This window comes from Rhinolophus ferrumequinum, chromosome 20, assembly GCF_004115265.2.
Source record: "Rhinolophus ferrumequinum isolate MPI-CBG mRhiFer1 chromosome 20, mRhiFer1_v1.p, whole genome shotgun sequence".
NCBI classification, from domain to species: Eukaryota; Metazoa; Chordata; class Mammalia; order Chiroptera; family Rhinolophidae; genus Rhinolophus; species Rhinolophus ferrumequinum.
Window position 1 is genome coordinate 35,108,721 of NC_046303.1, and position 22,833 is coordinate 35,131,553.

At 38.9% G+C, this 22,833-nt stretch overlaps 1 protein-coding gene across 2 annotated transcripts in view; it reads right to left on the reverse strand.

The window, feature by feature from the left end:
- Positions 1–22,833, reverse strand: part of CDK14 (cyclin dependent kinase 14) — a 553,564-nt gene that overhangs the window by 448,436 nt on the left and 82,295 nt on the right. The window contains exon 1 of one of the 2 annotated variants that reach the window (XM_033088527.1): positions 222–305. The exons of the other annotated variant lie outside the window; for it this stretch is intronic. Coding sequence (XP_032944418.1) covers positions 222–290 — 69 coding nt within the window. The 5' untranslated portion in view covers positions 291–305. Of the gene's footprint in view, positions 1–221; positions 306–22,833 lie in introns of those variants that run through there. 2 annotated transcript variants of the gene reach the window in all.

Genomic DNA, 22,833 nt, shown 5'->3' on the forward strand with positions numbered 1-22,833 from the left:
TACAACCAAGAAAGGGGGAAGCAGAAGCAAAGGGAAAAAAAAAAAAAAAAAAAAGCCAACACAGAAATAACCCCAGAGAAGCTAACCTCACTGGAATAAGGCCAAAAATGGTTCAGAAGAACACAAAAGACATGTTAACATTCAGTATCAACAGCTTTAAGAGTTCAATTTTTTTCCCAAAAAAATCTAATTTTTTTTTTCCCAAAACACGATGGACTTGCCTGTGGAGTTCCCAGGAAGGCAGAGTATCCAGGCTCTGCAGCAGCATTGCAGCCAAAGTAACTGTGCATATGCTGTCCAAGCAATTCACAACACACTGTCTCTTCAGAAAGATATTGATTTGCAATGCAGGGCTGCTTCAAAAGAATACAGAATTGGAGCCAAACAGCTAATGGAGATTGCATGGGAGGAAAAACATTTAATCAAGGGGATGCACCTCATCATGCTCAATTCAATTTTTTAAAAGCACTGAAGGAAGCCAGTAAGTGTCCTGAGTGACAACCCCATTAAATAATCTGAGGTCCCACAGAAGGCCACGTTTAGGCTACCACGCATCAGACATGCTGCAAAAGCCACTAAAATGACTTAATGTATCTATGGACATAACTTTTCATACACAGATAGGGCATAATGAGAACTCTAAAATAATAATGCACCAAATATGTGAGGTTAAAAAAATGCACAGGTGTAGCACATATGGACTAACGTGATAAAATACATAGATATGAGCCTGCGGAATTCTTGGTGGGGTCAGAGCTCATACCATTCTCAAAAGTAAAATACCAACACAAACCAGATCTCACAAACCTCAGCCTAACTGTGTCAAGTCATGCCACATGGTGTTGGGTGGCAAGGAAGGATGCCAAACTGCTACTCTCATAGCGACCCCTACAGGAGAGTGGTTGATCTACCATTGTTTAAAGTATTTCCTGTCCTCAGCAAACAGAACCACAGAAGAGCATGAATTAGATGAAGACACAAGGAAACAACTAAGGAATACGTCAGGCAGGAAATCAAAAAAGTCAGGCATGAAATCTGACCACATACATATTCACTTAGTTAAGAAATTAAAAGTACAAGAGGTAACTAATTCTGTCAATGATGAGTGGTCAGTATTCTCGTAGCTCCCAGATCTGGCGCACGCTTATAATCAGAAAGCTCAGGGAAAAGCGTTTTCCTTCACATTCTAACTGGTTTAAAGGAATCACCTCCCTCTTCCCCCATTTGCAAACTATCTTCACCTTCACTGTTTTAAATGATACTATGAAGATATCGAACTTTATTTTATTCTTCAACATAAAAGCTCATTCAAAAATTTTACAAAAAGTTCTTCAAACACAGTTATGTATTTACTTCTCCAGAAAAGCCAAGAGAAAGTTGTCTCCTTAACAGCTGAAAACTACTGCATTATATGAACATTATTTCTGCATAGCAAACTTCATTTCAACAAGTCTTTCAACAATCTGAAGTTTTGTTTGTAACTGATCAACCCTCTAGCTCATAAACACTCTCCTTTTACAGAACAAATAGCATTTATTTGAATATTTTAGGATTTAATCACATGTTCCCTCACAAAACTCTCTTGTATTATTGGCATTTTCCTCATTTTAAGGCCCTGGAGGAACAAACGGTATCACTGCATCTTTTTTTTTTTTTTTTTTTAATTCTCCACAGTACACCACTCAATGTTAGGCATCTAGAAAATATTAAATAAATATTTAACAGATTAATAAATTTCCCAACTCCATGTTTTAGGGTTTAGATAATCTCCCCTCCCCTGTCATTCCATGTTCCCTTGGAAAAACACGTTAGAAGTATTATCTTCAGTCACTTCATCTAAATAGTTCCTGTATCTTTCTTCTACAGAATTGGTGGATAAAGGCATGGACAACGACCTTGATCACGAAGCTATCCTGTATAAAAACCAAAAAACTTAACACCATAAAGTTTCTCCTTTAGTCATTCAATAAGCATGTACTAATAGTGTGCCTAGCAATGTGAACAGCCGCATTCTCTGCATTCCAGGAACCCAGTGGGTGGGGAAAAATAAAGGAAGTGATAACTATACATTGAAATGAGTGTTCTGAGAGCACTTGGTTGGGTACCAACGTTCCATGAGTGGTTCACAGTGGACTTTGCTGAGGAGGCAGCATACAGCGAAGGCTTCCAGGCACTGTCCAGGAGGGGATGGGCTTCTGAGGAACAGCAGGCAGGACTGAGGATCAGAGGCCTGAAACTGGAAGCGGTCTGAGGAAACCCCCAAGCAGCACCCACAGTGCTGGCAGCTGTGAAGGCTGAGGGAAAGGCGGCCCAGGGTCAGTCAGCATGGAACAGGCACGGGAAGCCATGCCAAGAAATCAGGAACTTTATCCTCCAGGAAGTTGCCACTTAATCCAAAAGGAAGGCACTGAGGCTCTAAGTAGAAGAGTGGCTGGAGGGGGGTTTCCATTTTATAAAGGGGTAATGGTGTCGAATGGATTGGAGGCATCAGGGAGGGGAGTGTGGAGGCCACTTGGGAGACTAAGAAAATGGTTCAGTCAGGGCCTTGAACTAAATCAATACAAGTGGAGATGGAAAGACAAAGGAAGTGTGAGACATTCGGTATGAGTTCCTTGTTGACTGACTAAATATAAGGTCTAACGGAAAGGGAAAATCTGAGCACGACTCTGGATTCTTAGTATAATTAGGTGAAAAGGGGGGTCATAAACTAAAGGAGTGGATACAGGAAGAACAAAAGCTTGAGGAGAAGGGGGAAATGATTAGTAATGCAATGTTTTCACATGTTGAGTTTTAGGTGTTTCCGGAACATCCAGGTGGACATGTGGAGTAGGTACTCTGGAAGGGTCCAGAGGCCAGAAAAAAAGGTCAACAATTCTCTTATGTGTCTTAGGTCAGGGTTTCCTAGAGATAGAGCTGAGCCAGGATTCTTGTTCACCTCATTCATTGAGGACACACTCTCAGAGAAAAGGAGTAAGGAGGCAGGACAGGAGGATGGGGAAAAGCCAAGGAAGAATGTGGCCTCAGGTGAAACAACTGCACCCAGTCAGTTCCAGGGAAGCAAGAGGGCTGACCTGGAGAACACCTGGACACCGGCACTAGCTGAGGCCTGGCAGGAAGGACTGCCATACAGCCTGGGTGCCCACTGACCAAGTGAAGCTGAGCAGGACACTCCGTTCACCACAATAGGCTTCAGACACAACGGACAGTTCTTCCTTTCCTCAGAGCTGATCGTTGTCTTTGCTGCTCTATCTGCCTGGGACATTCTTCCCCAGCCAAGTCCTTCTCATTACTCAGGTGGACATCAGAGTCCTCCACGGGCTCCCCTCTTCTGTTGTTGCTTCTCCCTCCCCCATCACGTTGTACTGGTTTTGCTTCATTATCTAATTTACTGTATTCATTTGTTTGTCTTCCTCCCCAACTAGAATGTCACCTGCTCAAGAGCATGGACTTTTCCTCATTTGTTCTCCTGGGTTTCCCCAGCTCCTACAATAGCACTTGGCACTTGTTGAATAAATAAATATTAGGAGGAGCTCCTGGTGACAGCAGTTCAAACAAATTCTTTGAACTCCTGTAGAGTGGAAATGGATAAGGAGCTTGAGAAATGGATAAGGAGGGGGCGAGGGGGAAACAGTGTCAACAAATACATACAACTATACAAGAAGTTTGGCCATAGAGCAGAAGTTACCACAGAGGCTAGAGAGCAAAGATGTAGAAAACGAATCGTTACGTTCATGTCACACAGGATTCACAGTCTACTGCTATTAAGAATATCTTTATGGGGGCCAGCCCGGTGGCTCAGGCGGTTAGAGCTCCATGCTCCTAAATCCGAAGGCTGCCAGTTCGATTCCCACATGGACCAGTGGGCTCTCAACCACAAGGTTGCCAGTTCAATTCCTCGAGTCCCACAAGGGATGGTGGGCAGTGCCCCCAGCAACTAAGATTGAACACAGCACCTTGAGATGAGCTGCCGCTGAGCTCCCGGATGGCTCAGTTGGTTGGAGCGCAACCTCTCAACCACAAGGTTGCCAGTTCAACTCCCGCAAGGGATGGTGGGCTGTGCCCCCTGCAACTGGCAACGGCAACTGGACCTGGAGCTGAGCTGCGCCCTCCACAACTAAGACTGAAAGGACAACAACTTGACTTGGAAAAAAGTCCTGGAAGTACACACTGTTCCCCAATAAAGTCCTGTTTCCCTTCCCCAATAAAATCTTTAAAAAAAAAAAAAAAGAATATCTTTATGAGGGGACATTGAAATGTCTCTGAAAGCACACCATACAAGACCAACAGTAGAGGTTAAAATAAAGGGTCTATCTTCAAAGAGAGAGAGAAAAAGTTTTTTTTGTGAAAATAGCCTCTTAGTGGACGTAAAAGAAAAGGTAGGACAAAAAAACTACAGACAAAAAATGCTAGAATATGACATCTGCTTAGATCACTTTTGCAGAAAAACAAAAACTAATATCTTGAAGTGCCTGCCTTTATACGTGATTTCTGAAAATTTTAAAGACTACCATGCACTTCCCTGACTTTTTAAATGAATGATAATAAACACAATCTAATCTTCGATGAATGAGGAGGTCAATTATGAACATCAGTGACAGCAGCCGTCAGGGTTTAATGGAGGGTATACAGGGCCACTAGCTCCTGATCTCAATAACTGACATCTATGCGTTTCTCTGTTTCATTTTTATGGTTCATTCTCTCTTTGCCATCAGGCTTTCCTTCTTCATCTCTAAATGTGCCACCTCCTTCTAACACCAGCATGCTCTTCTTAGTCTTGCCACAAGCTTCTTCAGCCATCCCTGTAGTGGGTAACTAGATAAACAAGCTGCTTATAAAACTGTGTGAATTGAGGTTTAAGTTAATAGGTGGGTTCAAAGCAGAACTAGGACCTTTCTCCTGAGTGGACAAATATTAGCTTAGGCACCGACCACAGGCTGTACCCTACAGGCTTTGTGGTTCTTCTCATCTGTGCAGAAACACTTGTTTCAGATCAACCTACCTGGAGCTACCTCAGACATATAAGGCTTCCAGATGTCTGGCTTTCACTTGTGTAAGTAAGGTCTTACAGACAGACAGGGCCCAAAAAAAAAGCTGAACCTGAGGAAAGAAGTAATTGGAGAAAAGGATAGAGAAAGACCTTTTATTTTTACTGAAAAAAGAAAAAAAAAACACTACATAATAAAAGTTTTTAAAAATTAGGAAAGGGGTAAGAGAAAAGACTACCTTATGCATACAAATCTAATACAAGTCACCTAACTTATAAATTAATTTCATTAAATTTTAAGCCTTTGGGGGGGATTTTTAACTTATTTTTTTTTTACTTAAAATTTATTGGGTTGACAATGGTTAGTAAAGTTACATAGGTTTCAGGTGCACAATTCTGTAATACGTCATCTACATCTCACATTGTGTGTTCACCACCCCAAAGTCAGTTCTCTTTCCATCACCATATATTTGATCATAAATTTTAAGCTTTTAAGGAGGGAAAAATATTTTATTTTATTTTGAGAAATGATAAAGATAAAATTTCCCAAAAAGAGTTTGAATTTCATATTACTGGAATTCTACGTAATCCTAGCAATTTCTTTCTACTGTAAACTTTTACAGTGAACTGTTCATATGACTGATTTACTAAATATTCATGCTGTTTTAGTAAACCTAAACCCCAAATTTTTAATAAACCCTAAACATTTTATGACTTAATTCTTCTCCATTGATGCCAGTCATTAGTACTCCTATATACTTGGAGAAATGTTACTTAAAATATTTTCTCAAAACACTGAAATTCTGGAGGGTTTGAAATGAATCTTTAAAAGCCACTACTCAACCACAATACCAAAAATACCACTATGTCATTCCTGGCATTTCATGGAAACTTTAGGACTTTTCTACTTAATATTACACAACTTTGACTGTTTTCTGGATTCCAAACAGAAAAAAAAGGAACAAATTTTATCAGTAAATACACGTAATGCTTTCACAACCCAATAAATTTGTTCCTGAAAAACGTTGCATTCTGTTAAATTGCACACTAAAAACAAAAGGGCCTATGGGGAAAACAAAATTGAGGGCAGACCATTCAAACTGCATGCATCCAGAGCACTAATATAAACCAAACAGTCCTACCAAACACACCCATATGGACCCTATCTTCTACTTCTCTCCCTTCCCTACAGTGCTGACACCGGGGCTTGCATACGATAGATGCTCTATATTTATTTCTTGACTAGAGATAAATCCTGTGTTGGTCACTGTGAACTGCAAAAAGTATGTCCTGGGGGAAAGTTCAGTTATGAACTTCATCTAAATTAAAAGTCCAAAGGTAGAGTTATACCAGGACAGGAGAACCTTAAATTATGACTGTTAAAAAGCATCGTGAAAGGTGGAGAGTCATGACTCTAACAACAGAAACAGGTAGATGTAGATAACAATAATAAAAAGGCAGGCCTTTTTGCCTTTATTTCAAAAATCTGAAATCTGATGCTGCTACCCAAGATTTCAGCCTACTCCTTTTTAAGGAGTAATTTTTCTCCTCCCTGGATGTTGTGTTTCCTGTTTGTGTGCCCTCAATGACCCCAGGTAACAAATGCAGCTCAGTCTTTGCTTCTCCTCAGTTAAACTTCTAATCCTTGATACATAAGACTTGCATTTGCATTAAAACATATATTACATGGTTTCTACATATATACATGCACATTTATGTATTCATTATTTATTCAAGTGATAAATAAAATGCATGGGCATTTATGTGGCCCGGTACAGTTTTTCCTATCCAAGCTTTGGCAAAAACACAACTGGATTTTTGATGTGGTGCCATGCCCCAGGTGTGTGAAATGAAGCAGAAGACCCAGATATAAAAGTGATTTTATTATGATCACATTCACAAAAGAATAGTAACACAGAGTTCCAAATGTGTAGCACTGATATGATCTGAGAAATGTGAATTAAATTATAAGGCTTCAGTGGCAGACACAAAATCCTCAGGTAGCAGCAAGAAGTAAAGCAAAAGGCATTGAGAAACGATGTGAGGATTTTCTCTCTTCCTGATGTCAGGAAGATGCCAATAAGGACAGAGCCGACGTATCCATGACTATCAAAAAGCTTCTTAAGGCGCTACAACGTGTTTTTTTAAAACTTACCTAAGTTTTTGAATTAACTATGTAAAGGGGAGAAAGGATTTTCTAGTTTAGGATTACAAGTCAGCTTCATTGCTTTTAGGAACTTTATCCCAGCTTTCTAAAATTTCACTTAGTTAGAAACTCAGGAAAATCCCAAAAGGAAGAAAACTTCCTGCCCAATAGACATACGAGAAATAATTTTAAATTACATTTGACATTTTAAATTTAGAAATTCCCTGCCCCTGAACTTGTATGTATTTAAAAATATTAAAATATAAAGGTATTCATAAAATAATTTGCTTCCTTTGTCTTACTCTATACACCTAAGAAATAAAATAGGAAGCAGGACCATGGGAAAGAATGAACAACAAACAATGCTGTATATTCAACAATAAACACTCACAATAATGAAAGATAACCAACTCACAACTGAAATTAAAATATGTGCTCCCGTGTAATTTAAGTAACTTTCCTGTGGTCGATGTCTTAGTATTTGCCTTTTCAAGATATACTGGTAAAATTTAGATCATTCTAAAACCACATGTTCATCACCCTCAAAGACCAGAAAGCAAACCAAAGTAGTCATTCGTCTAAGGGAGAATCATCAGATGATCATATCACCAGTCTGGTATCACTGGGTAACAGAGCATGAGGTCCACTGCAAAAATGCATAAGCAACTGAGATATTAAAGACTCTGAAGTGTTTTAACTTATTCCCATATTCCTTTTGTAGCCACAAAAAGAGTGACAGCATCACACCAATACTGGTTGAATCCTTTCTGCCACTGCTTGTGGAATGTTTTTCTTGAGTGGTTATTAAAATAAGAACGGCTCCTGCCCTACAGCACCCACTACAGTGTAGGGAGGGCCGTGCCCTGTCCAGGACAGACAAGGGATCCAACTTAAGCCAGTCGTTCCTGGGACTTGTCCAACCAGAGCTGAGTTGCACCCTATCCCTCCACCCCTGATGGTGCCAAAGCAGAGCAAGCATCGGCTTAGAAGCCACCATTGTCAGTGTCTCTAGCTCAGTAGAGAAGCTGGACTGAAATCCTGAAACTACCACATAGTGAGAGTCTAGCGATGAGGGCAAGAGACAGCACCAATAACATGGAATCCCTGGTCCCAGCCGCTGAGGTCCTCGGCACCGCCTTGCTGCCTGACTTATAAAGCCAACTTGGTCAGCCCTTGTTGCTATTCTGCCACACTTCCCTCCCAATAAAGCCCATTTTTTTCCTTTAGCTATTTCAGATTGATTTTTAGTTCCTTGTAATCCAGAGTGCTAGTACACATGGAAATACATGTACAAAAGGATGCAAAGGTACTTTGAAGCACTAACGCCAGAGCTAGAGCTAAGTAACTTAATAGATGTGTTCCTTTAAACTCTAGGAAAAGGAGATTTAAGATCGACGTTGACTTATATGATAGTAGGAAAGGATGGGTCTAACCACAACCAAAAGTTTTTACAAAGCTACTTTACACGTCTATTATATATAATAACACTTCTATAAATTTATACTAAATTATATATATTACAAATTTTAATTTATTGTTATAACTTAACAGAGGAAATTGTATAACTGCCTTAAGTAACAAGAATATTAACAACTCTGAAGTGTTTTAACTTACTCCTATACTCCTTTTGTGTCCAGTAAAACGGTGACAACAGCACCACTCAAATACAGGTGAATCCTTTCTGCCAGTCCTTGTGGAATATTTTTCTTGAGTGGTTACTGAAGTAAGGTAGGTTCCTGGAATGGCTCCTGCCCCGACAGCATCCACTGCTAGGCAGTCTAGGGAGTATTACCTATTAATCAGTTAGCTGCACCTGTAGGAAGCCTGAATACTTGGACCAATTAATTTAACTAGGCATCCAAGTTGCTGTGGTAGCATGAAGGGGTAGGAAGTTTTTTCATAGGAGGTGTATTAGTTGATCGTATGGGAAGCGTGGGTAGGATGCTCGGATTCATAGAAAGGAGATAGTGGGAGGAGGGATTTGAGTACGAAGTTGGCAGTGTATAGTTCTGGTATGAGTGGGTTGTGGAAAGCCCCTAGGAAGAGCGTGGTAAGAATGTTTATTATAATAATGTTGGCGTATTCTGCTAGGAAGAAGAGGGCAAATGGGCCTCCGGCATATTCTACACTGAATCCGGAAACAAGTTCGGACTCACCTTCTGTTAGGCACAGGACCTAAAGGGAAATAAACTACCTTAGACTTACAGATTCCATTTATAAAGTGTTGGTAAATATCACCCCCATAAGTAGCTAAGAAATGTCACAGGAATTATGAAAGGGAAAACAGTTTGTTTCACCAACCCTGAGCTTTATAGGCTTCTGGTCATGAAGGAAAGAGACTTATTAAAAATTAAAGTAATAGCAAGGGGCTTTTGGAAAAAGCCACAAAAGTACACTAGGGACTATGGAATATGTAAAGAAAGTATTAAGAAGACATTATAAACTATATTTTCTGTATTTCATTACTAAAGGATTTGTTTTCATGTTCTATTCATTTCCCAACCATGTATTAACCTTTGTATTAAGTACTGTAGGGGGTATAAAGATGAATGAGACACAATTGCTGCTGACAGACACTTACACAAATAAATATAATGCAAGAAATAATTGCCATAGAAGAAGTAAAAGAAAATATATTGGGAGTTCAGAATGAGGGGGGCCTCAGAATGGTGGATCAAGCAAAACTGGCAGATGTTCACTTTAGGCAATCAAATTCTGAATGCTAGAAGAGTCACAACCAATTCAATAGGTAAGAATGGCAGGGGAGGAGGGAATGTATATCCAAAGACTCGCAATGATTACCCCTTAGCACAAGAATTGTTATCTATATCTGGATGTAATTTGATAATTTAACAAAGAACCTTTGTGATATCATAGGAGTACAGCCTAAAAGAGTTGAACAATTTCTGTGATGTGAACAATGGTTCTTTTCTCCCCTCTGGTGGAAGATTATTTGGATGGACTCCAGGAACTCCAAGTACACTGCCTGCCCGTAGGGTTCAAAGATGGGTTTTTTCCTGGTTACCCTGGATACAGACAACCAAACTCCTTTTCCATTTTCCTTAAGGAAAACTGAGCTTTGGGAATTGTTGCAACAGCTAGTCATGAGGAACTTGTAGACCATCTGTGCCTCTCACTCCTCTCCCCAAGACTGATTCTAATTGAGGGAAGATGGAGTTTTACTCATCAGAACACAAAGTCCAAATTGATGAACTTAGTTTTATCAATCCTCCCCTGAAGCACCAGATTCCCTCAATACTCACTGCTTCTCCTAATCATTCAAGGAAGATTAAGTTCATATACAAACAAAAATTCAGTTCATACTTCCCGACTGACCCCACCACAACCAATCCCTTCCATCCCCAGCAAGGTCACCTGACTTCAAGTGCCACAATCTGGCACAGAACCACCTTGGTTCAGGTATTTCCTCTCGTGTCCACCAAGGTTCTTTAACGCAGAACTCTAAGGGACGAAACAGGTTTGACAAGGAGAAAAGAAGCAACATCATGGATGAAATCATACAAACAGGTACACTGAAGCAGTAAGTTCAACACAAGTTCAGATGCAGAACAGCCAGATGGAGAACATGAATTCAAGAATCGAACAAACCTGAGTTCCCAATCCAAGCCTTGGGCAAGATACCCAACTTATGGGGTTACTAATAATAGTTTATATACTTTAGAGGGTTGTTGTGAGGCTAAATGATGTATAAACTGCTTAGGACAGTGTTCACGAAAACCACAGCCTTTTACAATCCAGTGATAAACATAATGTGTATTTAGGGGTGACAATGTATATTTAAGGCTTTAAGCACCACAAACACCCCTTTATCCTGGGGCCGATACTTCTGCATGAGGTCTGGTAATGGCCTTGGTTCTCTGCCTTCACGTCAGCCTGGGCATTTCCTTCTGCATCAGCCACGAGCTATCAGACTCATTTTCTCAGTCACTCCTTAAGTCCATCTTTCCTACTGACTTGATTCCTCTCCAGTATCTACTTTTCTATTTCTATTGCCCTTGTACTTGTTTCTGCACCACTCCATGAAATTCAACCACTTTTTTAACAGCTATACATGCTACCTTTTACCCTTTCTTCTCAATATTCCTTTGGCTAAAGGTAGAGGATCTATTTGTAGTCCTCTGAGTTTTAATGAGGAAATTTAGCTAGCTCTCATTCTCTCTCTCTCCTTCCCTCTCTCTCTCCCTCCCTCCCACCCTTCTTTTCTCACTATCATATTTCTCCATTGTAACTACAAATCTGCAGCTTTAGAGTCAAGTCAGAACTGACAATTCATAATGAAACTTCAAAGATAAGGTGTACTGAACAGATTAGAATGATAAGAGATTTACCACTGGCACAGGTTAACTTTACATATACCAATAGGAAAATCAGCCACATAAAGTATTCTTACCTGGCTGCCACTCAAAACTTTGGACAAAAGAAGGTTAAAAAAACAAAAACAAAAACTCATCAATTTTGCCAGTTGCAACCAAGTAACTTTTAAAATAAATAATTCTAAATCAGCAGGCACACATTTCCAAAAAAATGCGGGGATGTTTTAAGAGAACTGGTGCCAATCAGGAAGAACAGGAATCTATCTTCTGAGATTGCACTAAATAAAATGTTCTATCCGATCAAAACATGAATAAAATGCTGAGGCAACAGCTTTCAAAACATATACAAATAATTGGCTTTCTTATTAAAATTTGGTGAATCATTCATGATGATATCTATGCAGAAACAGAGTCTACCCACATGTGCTAAATCTCAATCAGAAGAACCCACCACGATTCTGCTTTCTCTCATTTACAAGCGTATTTCACCACTACTTACAAACAACATAAGGTAGTATAATAAGAAATTGTATTTTAAGAGTAGGTAAGATAATTTATCGGTGAAATTCATTATTGTCCTATCACTGCAATTAGCAGGAAATTAAAGCAAGAATATAAAAACTAATCAAGTAATTAGTGTTAGAACAGTGTATATAAACACAGGTAAAAATACCACCACTACAGGACTCTGAAGAATAGTCCTTCTCTAAGATATTCCCCACATGCACTGAAAATGCAAGGTCACCATATTTTTATGGGGATAATTATTTTAACTAGAACTAGCCCTACCTATCAGAACAAACATCAAGTAGCATGTATCAGCTAATTTTCTTCAAGCATTTAAGTACTCTTGAATTTTTTTTAACAATCGACATGTTCATACAACACTTTTTATTGGTGAAATGCTTGATTCCTTTAACTCCATCTAGATATTCTAAAACAATTGGAATACTATAACTGTCACCAATTCTGCTTCAGACATAGACGTTCTCTCTAGAATTTTTACTCTGAAATTACTTCTAGGTTTATGGAAAATTTTACACAGAGCAGTTCAATTTTATATTGGTTCAAAGACACCATCTAACATCTGAGAAGTTAAAAGAAGAAAGCACATTGTATATGCGCTGAAATCTGGTACTTTATAAAAGATTTTTTAACACCATAGAGAATGTAAAAAGCTCTATCTCTTTCTTTCAAAGACAATTTTCTCATGTTTATTGGGACTGTAAATATGAGAGCTAAGGACTACTTCAGCTAAGGCATGTGTGGGGACAGAGCCCCAAAAAGCAGTTTCCAGGCTCTCGGCCTCACATAGAAAGGTGCTGGCACAGGTAGTAAATGGCCATCGACTGTGATCAAATGGCCATCAGCTGTGGCTAGTTGGCCGTCAGCTGTAACCAGTGAGCCATTAGCCATGAATATAACTGCTGTGGCTACGCTAGCAGCAAAAAGAAAAAGGGGGGAGCTAGCAAGAAGATGGTGGCTGAGTCTGCAAGCAGCACAGTGAGGGTTGAGAATTGTGTTGCTCCTGTTTCCTGTGTCTCCAACCCAGCCGCCAGCGAGAGTATAGAGATATGACTCCCCTACTTATGGCTCCGTGGGTGTTCCTTTTTGGCCTCACCATGTCCTGCGTTCTTATGTGGGGAGCTGAGACCCCGCCGGACGCCCTGCAGGACAGCATGTCTTCTTGTTTACCAAAAAGAGGGAGGGGAATGACCCAGACATTATTCCCAAAGTTTTCCACCTTAAATCTATCTCCCTTGGTCCCTTAACCATCCCAACTACAGCTTCATTATTCTGTTCCCTTTTATAACAAAAAAAATCCTCAAAAAGAGTAGTTAAACCAAATTGGCTCCACCTCCTCTCCTTACTTTCATTTTTTTTGGGGGGAGGGCTTTTTTAAAAATTAAGATATAGGTGACATATTATATTGTATTAGTTTTAGGCTTACAACATAATGATTTGATATATGTATATAGTGTGAAATGATTACCACACATCGACCTTGGCAATGATTTTTTGAGACCAAAAACAACAGCAACAAAAGCAAAAACTCCCTTTCATTCTTATACTTATTTTAACGATGCTTCTGTCCTCTCCACTCCAGCATGGTCAGCAATGGTCTACACAAGGCCAATTCCAGGGGCAATTTCCAGACCTCACCCGGGCCTTTCAGCAGCAACTGACAGAACTGATCACCTCCTCCTCTCTGAAACTTTTTCTTCACTTGGGCTCCAAGCTAGTGTTCTTCCTACCTCACTGGCTCTGTCTTCTCAGTCTCCTTTGCTGGCAGTTTCTCTTCTTACCAAGCTCTAAAGACTCCCTCCTGAGGTGATCTTCAATGTAATGATCTAAATGATGTAAATGTCATCAAAAATACATTGGGAGTTCCCAAATTTCTATCTCCAGGCCCTACCTTTCCCTCATCCCAAGACTCACGTGTCCAACTACTTATGTGACAATTCCTTTCAGATATCTAATAGGAATCTGAAATTTAACAAGCCCAAAACCAAATTCCTGATTCCATACCCTCCCCACCCAGTAGTCTCCATCTCAAAAAATGGCGCTACCATTAGTACACTTGATTGTTCTAGTCAAAAACCTGAGAATCCTTGATTGCTCTCTTTGACACCCTATATCCAATCTAATAGCTAGTTCTCAACTCTACTTTCAGAACTTATTTCAAATCCAATCACTTCTCAGCACCTACACTGCTTCCATCCTAGTCTAAGTCACCATGTATATCTAAACAATCACAACAGCCTCCTAACTTTTCTTTCTGCTGCTACGCTCCTATTCTTCCCCCTGCCCCAGTCCATACACAACAGCTAGGATTTTTAAAATTATCTCTGTCCTGCTCAAAACACCTTAAAGAGTTTCTAAGTTAGAATAAAACGCTACATCCTAACCATGATCTTTTCACCAGTCCCCTTGTTCCCTGTACTTCAGCCACCCTGAGCTCCGTCCAGTTTCTTAATAACATTAAGCCACTCTATATCTCAAGGCCGCTACACACTCTTCCTCCAGATATTCCCACAGTTTGTTCCCTCCCTTCTTTGAGATCTATACTCAAACGTCACCTTCTCAGAAATACTTTCCCTGACCATTTTATCAACACTCACCCCCCATGCCCCCCCCAAATGTCTTCTTTGCTTTGGTTTATATTTCTTGCACTTCTTCCTGACCATTATATTTGTTTATTATCTGTCAGCCATTCCCACTAAAATGTAAGTTCCATGGTCCCAGAGATGTCTCTCTCTTGCTCACTCTCAAGTGTCCAAGACCAAGAACAGTGCCTGGCAAATAGCAGGTGTTCAATAAATATTTGCTGAGTAAATACATGAATGAATCATTTCTATTTTTTTTCTTTTTGGCTCTTTTTAAATGAATCATTTCTATACTCTTACTCATTGCTTACTGAGATAGAGAATACATATTTCTATTGTTTATTACTTCTATACACATAGTAGAATGCCAAAAAGAGCCATTAAATATTTTTCAAGTTATATTTTTAGAGTCTCATAATGTCAGCTAAGGGATTGTTAGACAGAAAAGAGCAGCATGGGTACCAAAAATGAGGTAGAAAATTTTATAACATATTATTAGGGAATATAGGCAGTTCCCTACAAAAGATCTAGGGAAAGTTAGGGGAGAAGGAAGCAGGATAGTTGAAAGGTGAGGCTTGGAATAAGGCTGAAAGCAGATGATGGGCCATCATGAAGGGTCTTGTGTGCCAGCCTGAGTTTTGGGTTTATCTTGTAGGCAAGAGTGAGTCATGAGCAAAGAAACAGCAATCAGAATTTCATTTGGGAAAAATTATTCTGGTCACATAAGATTATATAAACCATGTAATCTATTCTTAGTTGAAGCACCAACTTAGCTGCCCAAGATCTCCATAGAAATAAGACGCCATACAAGTCTTAAATGATTATTTAACACCTTATCATTCATACCTAAAAGGTATTCATAGTTTCTTGCTCACAAAGCTGTAACTAATTTTCCAAATGTAACATTTTCTCAGCATGTCCTTATTTGAATATTTTCAACTTTCAATCAATTAGCTCTTTAATTCAAGAACACTTACATGACACTCTTTAATTAATGCACAAATTGTAGTGTCTGCACAATGAACCAGTTAACTTACTTATAATAGTCAATGTTACTACTACATTGGGTAGGAACATATTCAACAAGATTTTTCAATTACAGTGTGTGTGTTTTTTTTAATTAGTAAAAAACTAGCATCCGATCATTCAGATACTGAAATAGTCTAGAGTTTATCCAATACAATCTTCAAATTAAAGTAAAAGAGAGTTCTGTTGGTCTAGACAAGAGGCATATAAAAAGTCCGGCATTTTTAAGGTTAAGGCAATAGGGTTGACTCTGACATTAAATAGTTACTTGCGTAAAGAAGCTTAATGTGGAATGCATAGTGTCAGTCTACATTTCTTTTTTTAATTAAATGCCATTCAAGTAACATTAAATGGTTTGTTTCCATTGTTTTTTAAAAATTATTGTTTGTCTTCTATTCCTCTGGCTTGTCTTGGATCCTTAGTATTTATAATGTAATCATTACTTTCCTTCTTAGCTTAGAGCTTACTGTCAACATCTCCTTTGACAGTTACTCCACTTTTGACTGCTTCAAAAACATATATTGAACCCCTACTACGCATGTGGCACAGCACCAAGCACTAAGGTGCAAAAAGGAAAAGACAAGAGTCCCAGCCTGCGGCAGATCCTGATGGCAGTGATCCCTCCTTCCTTCCTTTCCATCCCTTGGGCATCCACCATGGTGTGGGCTGTCCTTTAATTTATAGGGCACATCTCCACCTGCTTTTACCTCCTTACGCAAGTGATTTAATTCCAATGACACACTTTATCTTCCTCAATGATCTTTCTTACATTAGCATCCTTATGCTGTAAGTCCATTTTTAAAGGAAAAGAAGTAACTCAAATAAATGAATGATGTATGATACCAGAGTCAACTTAAACAACGTCTCTTTGCTCAGTAAGCAGGATTGCGATTAATACCAAGTCAGAAAGGCTCTAGAAAGGGAATCATTAAGAAGAATGAGAAAAGGCAGAGGCCCCAGAGTCAATGACCAAGTGGATGCTCTCTCACGGGACTTCTTTGTGTGTGCCTGGGACACCCACTGAATTGACTCTAGGGACAAAAAAAGCCAAAACAGCACAGTCAGGTGTAGTACAAACTAGTTCAAATTCTGCTCTCCAGATCTACTTCCCTGATTAACCTTCCCAACAACACAACCGTGAGTATATGGTGTTAAAAGAAAGGTATCTGCACGCTATTCATCACAAAGACTCAAGGTACAGATAAATGGGGAAACACCTGAGGATGTCTGTCCCGGGGGCAAAGCTTACAGAATGGGCGCTCTTTCTGGCCCATTTCTTCCAAGTCTGTATGGGCATCACAGTCTAGGGTCTATTCCAGGACTCACTGCCAGCTTATATCACTTATACAACTTCTGTTCAATAAATATTTAAATATGAAGGAGTGCGGATGTTTTAAATTTTAAAACCGACCTTTAGACATCAACCTTAATATTTACATTCCACAGAAGTCATCACATTTTAAATACCTTTGGGAAGAACACACAGAGCAACCATTTCCAAATGGAAAAAAGCAAATATGTACAAAATCTGAAATACTTCTTATAACAGCATGAAAAAGAAATCTGGAATTTCATACACAGGCTAAATGAACGATTGTCATTCATGTGCTTCACATTTTTATGCACCTTTTCCTAGTACACCCCACAAGCTACAGAACCCTGCTGGCAAAATGCTTCTCTCTGGGGAGAACTTTTCTAACTTCATATAAGAAATGCCTTGAATTTAAAGTAGTTTTTCTTTCTCATCATAACAGTGCAGTGACCTTTATGCAAAATATAATGAAAAATGCAAGGTGGAAAATGAAACCTGGGTTTATGCCTACAAAGATGTCAGATCTGTACTTTGAGTTCACCTAATAGAAACAAAAATAAAATAATCCTGTTCCTATAGGAACTCTTTCTAATGGGTGCTATCTCCCAAGGGAGACCCAGCTACGACTGGGAAGCCAATTCAGACTACCAGCTTCCTTCACAAATTTCCTACATTGTCAAAACAGATACAGAGAAATCCTGGTGGAGTCAAAATAAGATACTAGAGCCCACTAGTACGTAGACTCTACTTGCTAATACAGTCTAATAAAATTTCTAACCCACAGTAAATTCAGAAATTATTTAAATTGAAAAAGGTGAGATTTAAATGATCAGACTGAGATACAGAAAGTACAACTCCCATCTAATTTGTTTAGTTCATGGACAGTATTCTATAAATACTTATTGACTTGACTAAAGAGCTGTATGATCATGTGTAGAAGGTCTCAGGATCATTATTTCTTCCTCATCAAACTGGCCAATGATGCAATGAGGAGTGTTCAGGGGTTGACTTTATGATCCAGTAGCAAGGAAGCAAAACTCTGTCCTATCGGTCGCCTGTAAGAGCTAAAAATAACCACCTGGGGCTTATTTCTAAGGAGAGACTCTCTTCTCGCAACTGTGAGAAGGATCACCTTTATCCTGAAGGTTATGAGGAATAGCAAAAGGGATTTAGCGCTGAAGTGCATAGTCACATTTGAGCTTTAAAAAGATCACTAGGAAGAATTTTAAGGACGGATTTTAGAGGTGTAGAATGAGCCACTGAAGTCAGACAGAACACAGCTGCAGGACTGCAGGTGAAAGGTGAAAACTGAAACTGAGGTGACAGGAGTAGGATAGAAATTTAGAAACATTTAGCACATGAAACGAACAGGATCAGTATCTGAAGGAGACAGAGACATTGCTGCTGAGGACGACTCCTACAATTAATACTATTATCATTACAAGGTACTGGGTGTTCCAAAGTGTCAGTCATTCCACTAAATACTTGTTCACGTTATCTCAGTTTATCCCATTGGTTACCCTGAGAGGTGGGTCCTATGCGCCTCACTTTATCTATGAGAAAAATGAAGCTTAGAGAGCTTGAGCAGATTGTCCAAGGTCACAAAAAGGGCGGAGCCAGGATTCAAGCCTGAGTCTGCTGATGCCAAAGCCTGCAGGCCCAATTGTTCCTTCCGCTCCAGATCTCCCAGGGTTCTGAATTCATGGATAACTGGAAAGTTATCATTTACCTAAAAATACCTAGTGTTTATTAGAAGACACTTTAACGCTATACTGTTCTGCATATTCTGATTTCTATGACTATCCGGACGCCACTATCTTTCATAATCATGGTAGTCTCTCCTTCACACAGCACATGGTGGGGACCATGTTGGCTTCGGACAGAAACAGGGATATTCTCTGCTTCCAGCTGAGCTCTGTGGTCTGGTAGCTAGACCTGCTCTGGGATTACATCGTGTGGCATCCTCCATCACACTCTTTATCTTCTAACACAGGAACCAGATAATCTACAACACTCCCTCATTGCCTATAAGACTTCATTTTTCCCCAAATTAATACAAGATCTGGGTAATTCTCACATCTATCTGCTAACGTACAAATGTGGGAAGGACCCACCATCACACTGTCTATCTAAGTCTAATGCCCATGTGCACAGATTGGGTCCTCATAGAGGTAAAATACAGACCTTCCAAGTTGAAGACAGACAGACTTTTTACCACTTCTGAAAATGTGCCTTCCAATCCAGCCTTTGTCAGTCATACAAGGTGGATGGTTAGGAAGAGAGTAAGGTGTAACCCTGTGCCGGAGGAATCCATTAGCGTTTGGTGAAAATCCATTCTTTTAAGACACCTTTGTTGTACATCCTGCCTTCTGTGTGGTTCACTGGCTATGGGCGGAATAAAATCTCCCAGGTTACTACCAAACCAAATTGGTCTTTGTCTGCTTTTAAGATAACCAAAGGGCCTCAGTATTATGAGAGGGAATCCTGTCTGTAAGTGTTAGCTGAAATCACAGTAGAACTGCTGATTTCTATCCCACTACCTTCCGAGAGGGATATAAAAACAGTTTGACAGATTCATGTTTTCCTTTTGTAAGATCATTAAATGTAAAGTTTGACAAGGTTCTTAATTGGCCATTATTACTAACTGCAAGACAGTAAACAGTTTTTTTGTTTTTGTCTTGTTTTGCAGACTTACTCTTTTGGAATCTTATAGTTACTCCACAAGCTCTTTAATATTTATCACAGTTCAGATGAAGACTGAAGGAACTGTAACCGCTTTATGTTGACACAGAGTGAACGAACATGCTGGTGTGAGATACTACTTCAAGTCATAGTGGTCAAGATCATGGACTCAGAAGTTAGACTCCCTGTGTTCACATGGTAAGTCTACTATTTCCAGCCGTTCCAGCAAGTTCCTTCTCCTCTCTGAGAAAATAGGAATAATAGTAGTACCAACCTCAGAGGATTGCTGTGAGAATTAAATTAGATGATCTTTGTAAAGGTTCTGGAACAGTGCCTTGTACACAGTAAACACTATACACACAAAATTTTTAAAAATTTAAAATAAAAAATAGTTCTGGCCAAACACTAAGCTTTTGCTAATGCACTAAGCAGTGAGCAGGAAAAACCAATTACCCTGTGCTCAAAAGCAAATTACCCTTTGAACAAAGTGTTTTATATCTATATAGCAATATAAAAAATATACTCCAGCGAACAAAAAAATGCTTTTATATAAATGTATTATTCCGTTTAGAAGAGATGCAAGAACGCACTCAATCTACATAATGTATAGAAACCAAATATGAGGAAGAGATAGTCTATTTTTTTAAATTAAGTGTAGATGACATACAATATTATATTAGTTTTGGTTGCACATCATAGTTATTCCACAGTTATATACTTTACCATGTCAAGTCTATTCTTAATTAGACTCCGAATAAGGAGATAATCTCAGCTATTCTATTTGAGCAAACACAAACATAAAATGGTTATAATATTTCACTTGCCTGTCTAAATTTAAGTCACACGACCACTAAAGATTAAACTTATCTTTGAAAATTAACAAGGTAGTTATTCATATTGTGTACCTTGATGAAACAGTTATGTCAATAAATACACACAGATCAAACCTAGAATCTATACATCTGAATTCGTTTTTAAAAAAATCTATTTTTAGTAATATAATCTATGTTACTATACATAATCTGTAACCTATATTAAAAAATTATGTTGGTCAGCAAGAATCACATACCCATTTTTCAGTATGCTCACATCTCTAAAGTACTAATACAGCATTGGAAAAGAGGTAGTAACATAAAGAAAATGTACCTGAAGACACACTCTATATAATATTCTTTGAAATTTTTTCATTTTCTTTTACTTTTCGAGGGGGGCAGAAGGGCGGATAATCTGACTGGAAGGAATGGTGATTATATATTTCAGATATCTAAAACTGGAAAGGTTATCTTTAATCACACTAAATTCTATTTGCTATACCACTGTGTTAAGGCTTTATTAACCTTCAATTCTGTACTCCATTTCATACCGCATTCTAATACCCACACACAGCACCATCCTTCAAAAGCAGCTTTTAAAACATTTTATACTCAGCCTTATTCCAGAAATGATTTTAAGGTAGATAGTGAAATACTTGCAATCTAGCAAGATGAAATAAAAATTCAAATAATGGGATGGGACATTTGTTAACCATGGCAGATTAACCATTCAGACCTTTTATCTTCTCTCGCTTTCAAAACACATGGTAGTAAAGGAATAAAAAAGGATGTAAATGCACCAGGACAAAGAGAAAGTTAGAAATATTTCTGGTTTGATAGAGCAGAGAAAGCCGCTGGTCAAGTGCCTCAGGGAGATACCAATGAGATGTGAGCCAACTGATGCACAAAATTCAGACAGGCCAGGTTAACCAAGAAAAGGGACAATGAAGAGCAGAACTGAAAACAGGAGACCTAGGTGAAGTCTCCTTATGGAGCAGTGAAACCCCCAGGCCTCCACCCCTACTCAATGCAACCAGGTTATTCTCTGGAGAAACTGACCTGTAGAGTCTTGAGGATCATTAACAAGGGAAAGTGGACTGAGAAGCAAGACTAAATACACAGGGACTGAGTAAAAATTTGCAAACTGAAAAATACTAGGATCCTCAGATTTACTCCCTTGATCTGCTCCCACATACAGGGCCTAATTTCCCCATCCCGAGGGGGCAAGAATCTTCTCTGGAAAAATTAAACCACTCTAAGAAAACAGGCTCCATATACTGACATTGGTGAGTCACCTCTCGGGGGGCGGGGGAGGCTTTGTGCCAAGATATTTCTCCTGATTCTCTACTACCACACACAGATGTGGGGCCAGTCCAGTCTGTGTTTCTCCCTCCATCCCTCCCTCCCTTCTCTCTCTCTCTCCCCCCTCCCCGAGGCTTCTTCTTTATATCCCCAGTTATAGGACTTCTGTTCAGCTAGATTTCTGATGGTTCTCCAGGTTAATTATTCTATAATTTAGTTGTAATTTAATGTGGTCATAGAGGAGGCAAACAGTATTTATCTACTCCGCCATCTTGGACCTCACTATGCTATTTAACATTACAAACTTTCCTATGTACTACCTTGCTTTATTTTCACCACAGTACCTACCCCATCAGGCAAACTTTACCTATGTGTTTATTACCTGCCTCCCTTCACAGTTAAGCACCATGATGGCAGAGCTTTTTTGTATGTTTTGCTCACTGCTGTATCCTCATTGTTCAGAACTGAGATAAACACATACTAGATGTTCAAAAAATACTTGTGAATGAAGTGATTTTTATCTGCATATCACCAAATTGCATGTGACGAAATAAGAACTACATTTTAGAGTTTTTAAAAAAAATACTTTAAGTAATCATTACCATGAAAAAAATTAAAATAGAAAAATCACAGTACAGATTACATTGAGGACTTAAATCCGAGTTGAACATCGAGAGAATGACGGTCACATTTATCATCAAATTTATAGCTTTTTCTTTTTTTGCTTTTATTTGCTTACATTCTAAAATAACCTTTGTCAACATAAGCCCTTACAATTATAATTATTTTAATGCATTTTTTGATGCTCTTAAAATACCTAGATGCAAAGATAATTCTCTCACAACCTAGTCAAAAATTCTATACAGTTGCCATATATCACTTTTTTAATTCCATGTTAATTTCATTTTAATGTAATGTATGTGATTGCTCCTAAAATGATACACAGCTAAAGGGTTCTTCCTTCTACAGCTAGAGAACGCCATCTGGCTCAATGTGAGAGAAACCACACTATCATATTGAATGCTCTTACAAATACAGTATTCAGTGTTTCCAAAGGCATTTCCTTCTAAGATGAAATAAATTGAGTTGTGGTGTTTTCTTTAATTCATTTAATAAACACTTTCTAAA